Source organism: Setaria italica, chromosome I, assembly GCF_000263155.2.
Source record: "Setaria italica strain Yugu1 chromosome I, Setaria_italica_v2.0, whole genome shotgun sequence".
In the NCBI taxonomy this organism is placed as follows: Eukaryota; Viridiplantae; Streptophyta; class Magnoliopsida; order Poales; family Poaceae; genus Setaria; species Setaria italica.
This window is the reverse complement of record NC_028450.1, coordinates 8,966,486-8,973,082: the sequence shown is the minus strand read 5'-3', so window position 1 is coordinate 8,973,082 and position 6,597 is coordinate 8,966,486. Positions and strand designations below refer to the sequence as shown.

The window sequence follows — 6,597 nt, the reverse complement described above, 5'->3', positions numbered from 1 at the left end:
ATTGCATTTTAAGGAAATTTTTGGTATAAGTCAAATTTGAACTGCAAGTGATTCAAATTATGGAACAAAATGAGTAGAAAAATGATATTCATGTTATTTGGCCCAATTTGAGACCTGACCCATGAAATTAAAAGAAATTTCGAACACCTTGTTCAAGAAACACGACCATGAACGTGTGGCAGTAATATTTTTAAATTGTAAAAAACAAGCAAAGTCTGAAAATTATGAGATTTGTCATGATGTGATGATATAATACGTGGAGGCTGTGGAAAATAATTAAGAAGGTTTTGCACATTTCATCATGTACAATGATTACAAACCGAAGCATCTCAGAACAAGAATAAGAACTTTGAGAGGATTCGATAAGATTTAGAGTCGAAGTGACGGTCGAGTTTGGTTTGACTACAAAACTTTTTGTATAGTCAATAGAGAACATATATTGGTTCGTGTGAAAATTTGGTATTTTTTTGAAACTGTTGGATATTTTTAATTTTTTTTCAAAAAACGTTTGCCGAGTGTCCTACGTTGGACACTCGGCGAACATACCCTTTACCGAGTGTCCACATAGGACACTCGGCAAACCAGACCGCCCCCCCTCAAAACACCCCCCGCCCCCCGGGCCCGCGCCTCCCCTCAGCTCTTCACGCCGCCGCCCCGCCCCTTCCCTCACGCCGCCCCCCTCCTCCTCCCCTCACACCGCCGCCGCCCTCCTCCTCACGCTGGCCCCCTCCTCCTCCCCTCACGCTGCCGCCCCCCTCCTCCTCACGCCGGCCCCCTCCTCCTCCCCTCACGCCGCCCCCCTCCTCCTCCCCTCCCGCCAAATGCCGCCTCCCTCCTGCTGGACGCCGCCTCCCCTTTCTCCCCTTCTCCCCCCAGATCCGGCTCTCCCCCGGCGGACGAGCCAGATCCGGGCGGCGGAGGAGGGGAGGACGAGCCACCCAGAGCAGCCGGCGTCCGACGGGCAGCGGGGGCTAGATCCGGGCGGCGGACGGGCTAGATCCGGGCGGACGGGCCAGATCTAGCTCTCCCCCGCCACCATCGTCTCCATCGTCCTCATCGACAAGGTCGGCCGCCGGAAGCTCCGGGTGGCCCGCCCCTCCCCGGCGGATGTGGCGGCGTGGCGGGCGGCGGCCGTGGCGAGGCGGCGAGGCGGCGTGGCGGGCGACGGCCGTGGCGAGGCGGCGTGGTGGCGGGTGGCAGTTGTGGCGGTGGTAGAGGCTGGTGGGCGGCGGCTGTGGCGAGGCGGCGGTGGTGGAGGCCGGTGGTGGTGGCCGGCAGTGGTGCCGGCTGGCATTTTTGTATTTTTTTTATTTTTTTTGAAAAATTTGTCTGCCGAGTGTTTTCGCCGAGTGTACGACAGAAAACACTCGGCAAACTTAACTTTGCCGAGTCAAAATTTACCGTGTGCCGTTTGCCGAGTGTTACACTCGGCAAACATTTCGCCGAGTGTTTTTGAGCCTTCGCCGAGTGCCCCAGGCACTCAGCGAACGTTTTGTTTCCGGTAGTGATTGTTGCATTTCTTGTTCGATTTTTGTCATTAATTTCTTCTGTTCAATGTGAGCCTTGCTACAGGCTTAGTTTAATTACCTCACGCTACTAATATTGTCTTGTCCTGCATTTTTTTTCAATTGTGTTGCTAATGATCTCTGCAAAATGCATATAGGACATAAGGATTGGTTCCTAAACTGTACATCATTAGTTTGTTACTCTATTCAGCTACTATATATAGTGCAGTGCATAGCGCAGGCTTTCATAACTTCATTAAGGTACCACAGTTGTGTGTAGAATAACATATAGCCATGCAATTTTTTAGACAGGTTGTTTAACAAGTCAGTTCGATTGATTTTATTGCAAAGCTCCAGGTGACTAGATAACAACATGTTTTTTATTGTTAGACAATCACAGGTGATGTGTAAATTCTGAATTCATTGGTACAGGCTGCATGTATAAATTGGATTATCAAAGGTCTATGAACACAATTCCATTATTATAGAACCAAACATGCATGCATATGGATCATAAACTGGGTACTCTAGCACGCTAGCTAGTTTTCCTAGCTATCCATGATGTAATCTTATGTGTCATGCATGTGTGAGGTATAATAATCAAATCAACCTTGTTTACATTTCAGGCAATCTTCTTTAATTATGAGACTGTAAGATCATAAACCTCCTCTCGATAATAATAATAATAAAGTAAAACTATCCTACCCATCATCCGCGCCGGCGGCAGAAGTGGCGCTGCGGAGCTTCAGCTGGTGATAGTAGACGCGCTCAGCACGGCCTGTAGTTCCAGCCGCTAGCTTGTTCTGCGACGCCTAGCCTGTCGCTCAACCAATGAAGGCGGCGATGAAACACCAGCCGGCGCCGGTGTTCATGTCACGCTCTCCGGCAACGCACCGTGACGCAGAGCTTGGCCTTCACCGGACACCGCATGCATCATCCATTCATCCAGGACAGGACGCTGGCCTTCACCGATCGCCACACAGCACCGCGTCGCACGCTGACGGCCGCCTCAATTTCGCTACGGAGCTAACAACCGGCTTAGAGATTAGAGTTGAATCGCGTCCAGTTCAAAAGCCACGCATTTCAATTTCAAAACAAAAAAGACGATGATAAAGAACAAGAAAGTCTTAAGCTGATTGGCCCAAAATGCTAGTATTACCCTTGTTGCATATGACAACGGTCCACAAAAATAGTGTTGCGGTCTGCATTGGTCAAAGTAAGGGTGCATTTGGCAGAGCTCTCATAGCTGATTCTCTGTTGAATTTAGTAGGAGCTCTGCCAAATATTTTCTCAGAGAGAAGTAATTCTCTGCTAATTCTGTGAGGTGATTATCTGAAATGAACTAAGACTTGCTTGCGATCTTTCTTGTAGTTCGATGTAGCATATTAGGATGAAGATGTTGGGTTCTTGTCAGATCTGTCTGTAGTTAATTACCTTTTTTTTTTTCAACGAGGCTTGAAGCCATATGAATTGTAATGCATATGACTCTGGTCCATTTATCTAATAAAAATCAGGCCTGGGCATATGACTGTAACCTCTAAATCAAAGGACTTCGGGTTTGCTTGCTTCCAAATCTCAAGGATTTGGGTTTGTTCTTTTCCTTTCTGAAATATATGAAATTTTGATAACTGGCCAGAGCAGAACACTGTAAAACAACTGAAACAAATGCAGCCAGGGAAAACAGAGGATGATGTGCACTCCAGAACAGCATAAGCCATTCTTCATGATTGCGCTCCCCTGTGGTATCAATACAAAAATGCTATCATTTGCTGTCGTCCTGCAAAAGCACTAATAGGCTCACCGTTGATTATTTCAACAAAAAAGGACAAGACTCATGAAAAATTTGGACCCAAAACTGATTATGCTAATAAATCGAAGGCTCAGGAGCTCAACCTATATGCTTCGCTTTCGGTGTTCATATTCAAAATATTAATGGAGTTCTCCACAGCCTCTCAGGGACCAGAAAATGATGTCAGAGAAGATAGTACTCGAGCGAGGCGAAAAAACACTCGACCATGAAGGAATCCAGTCGGCAAAAATTCGAAGAAAGTTATTGCTTAACTATGAAGTGCTCGGGATCTTGTGAGGTTAGACATATGAAACCTTAATGAAAGAATAAGACAGAGTCCTACACTTCTACTCCTTCCATTTCAAATTCCATTTCAAATTGCAGGTTGTTTTGAATTTTTTAGATTTATAGATATTTGTCTAGATGCATAATAATATTTATGAACCTAGAAAAATTAAAATGATATACAATTTGGAACGGAGGAAGTACCTATTAGAACTCTCTAGACACAATCATAATCCAATTAAGATTCCTACATTGTAAACGATTAAGAGACTTGCCATATTGAACTCTGACTGCACACGTGGCTACGATCGCTACCTCCTCCAATCTCGATCCACCCGGCCGCCGCCGAGCCAATGCAGATAAACCCTAACAACTAGCCTGAGCGGCTACTCGTAACATGCGCGAACACAGGTTTCTCTACGACTTCCCCGATGTCGCCGACTGCGAGGGCTCGTGTGTCGGCGGCGGCGGCCCACCGTGCCTCCTCCACGCCGGGCTCTGCTGCCCCGACGACCCGCTGGAGACCATCATGGACAATCCCGACGTCTTCAGCGACGACCTGCTGGAGGACCTTTTCATAGCCGCCGCGCTGCCGCCGCCGCACCGGGGGTGGCTGCCCATCACCATCGGTGGCGGCGGCGAACGGGTCGTCGACGTGGACGGTGCCGACGTGGGGTACCGGGACCGGGGCGGCGCTTCCTCTGATGATGGCGCGCCACGGCTGCCGGCGGCGCACGCCGCAATGTCGGCGGACGACAGCTCATGGACTACGTCCAGTGTGGCGACCAAGTCGCCGCCGTCGTCACGGCTGCCGGCGCACGCCGCGATGTCGGACAGCTCATGGACTCCGTCCAGTTTGGAGACCGAGTCGCCGCCTCCGCCGCCGCCACGGATGCCGGTGCACGCCGCCGCATTGTCGGACAGCTCATGGGCTCCGTCCAGTTTGGAGACCGAGTCGCCGCCTCCGCCGCCGCCACGGATGCCGGTGCACGCCGCCGCATTGTCGGACAGCTCATGGGCTCCGTCCAGTTTGGAGACCGAGTCGTCGCCGCCGTCTGTCTCGCGGCTCGTTGTGCCGAGGAAGAAACGGGACAGCTCCGTCAAGCGCGGCAAGCGGTTGTGGTCGCTGGATATCCCAAACGTCCCCGCATCTAGCGACAACTCTAGCGGCCGTGATGACGGGGATCAGGACGGCCGCCGCAACATCATCCACGGTGGCGGCGGCGGTGTCCGCCAGCGCCTCCTTATTGCACGGCCGCCGAGGAACAGTAGAACTCAGAGGGCGTGCAGCCATTGTGCCAGCACGGAGACGCCGCAATGGCGTGCAGGACCGGACGGGCCGGGCACGCTATGCAACGCGTGCGGCATCCGCTACAAGATGAACAAGCTACTGCCCGAGTACCGGCCGTCGACGAGCCCTAGCTTCCGGAGTGACAAGCACTCCAACCGCCACAGGAAGGTGGTCAAGCTAAGGGAGAAGGTAAAAGTAGAGAAGATTGTCAATATGCCACTAGCGCCTGCAGATTGTGGTGGTGATTTCATGGATGTTTGTAAATACATATCGACAGGTTAATGACATCCAAACAATTTAATTTAATGTAATTGTAGGCTATTATTTAGTCTTGGTTTGGGTTATAAAGACTCATGGATGTTTAATTGTAATTTTGTAAATATATATACCAACATCACCACGGGAAATAAGAAAATTACCGAGTGTATTTTTTTTGCCGAGTGTTTTTTTTCGAGTACTCGGCAAACAAGCTCTTCGCCGAGTGCCAAGCCAAAAACACTCGGCAAAAAAAAAATACTCGGCTAATTGGGGCTTTGCCGAGTATCAAATAAAAAACACTCGGCAAACCACCCTCTTTGCCGAGTGTCAAAAAAACACTCAGCAAACAGGGGGGTTTGCCTAGTGTTTTTTTTTGACACTCAGCAAAAAAATAATTTTTTTTTCCTCTTTTCACCATGAAATTTTTTCTACTCCCCACATACAACATGTGGTACTCCATGTTAAAATTTGGTATATTTTTGGATTTATTTGCTATATTTATTTAATTAATTGCATTTCAAGGGAATTTTTGGTATAAGTCAAATTTGAACTGCAAGTGATTCAAATTATGGAACAAAATGAGTAGAAAAATGATATTCATGTTTTTCGGCCCAATTTGAGACCTGACCCATGAAATGACAAGAAATTTCGAACATCTTGTTCAGGAAACACGACCACGAACGTGTGGCAGTGGTATTTTTAAATTATAAAAAAAATAAGCAAAGTCTGAAAATTATGAGATTTGTCATGATGTGATGATATCATAGGTGGAGGCTGTGGAAAAAAATTGAGAATGTTTTGCACATTTCATCACGTACGATGTTTACAAACCGAAGTATTTCCGAAGAAAAATAGTAACGTTGAGAAGGATTGCATAAGATTTGGAGTCAAAATGACGGTCGAGTTTTGATTTGACTACAAAACTTTTTGTACAGTGAATAGAGAATATATATTATTTCATGTAAATTTTTGACAATATTTTGAAACTGTTGGATATTTTTTAATTTTTTTTTAAAATAACTTTGCCGAGTGCCCTAGGGTAGACACTCGGCAAAGAACCCTTCACCGAGTGTCACCCCTAGGACACTCGGCGACTTAAGTGCCCGGCCGCCCAAGGACTTAAGTGCCCGGCCCCCTCACTACTCCCCCCTAACTGGTGTATCTATTTGGATCCGTTTTCCATACTCACTAATTTATTAACATATACCTCACCAATGGTTGGATGCAACTACACTTTCCATTTCCCATGTAAGCACATAAATGTCAGTAAATATATTGGTTCTTTCCTTACTTAGCATACAACTCATCATGGGCTTTATGCAACAACATATTACTTATTTTTTGAGGACAGAGGGGAGTATTTACCCTAAAAAATTATGGGTATACATTTTCATTTCAATGCAATTACAACAATCAATTATCTCAATAGATTCATTTGCATTTCAACGAAAGTATAAACCTAGTCTAAT

At 47.2% G+C, this 6,597-nt stretch overlaps 1 protein-coding gene across 1 annotated transcript; it reads left to right on the top strand.

Moving 5' to 3' along the window:
* Window positions 1–3,976: 3,976 nt before the first annotated feature.
* Window positions 3,977–5,152, top strand: LOC101777082 (GATA transcription factor 2). The gene has a single exon (XM_004954675.1). The coding sequence runs from the start codon at window positions 3,977–3,979 to the stop codon at window positions 5,150–5,152; it is 1,176 nt and encodes a 391-aa protein (XP_004954732.1).
* The last annotated feature ends 1,445 nt before the right edge of the window (window positions 5,153–6,597 follow it).

Bases quoted from the DNA above. Each gene is read 5' to 3' on its own strand.
- LOC101777082 (XM_004954675.1), top strand. From the start codon at position 3,977: ATGCGCGAACACAGGTTTCTCTACGACTTCCCCGATGTCGCCGACTGC.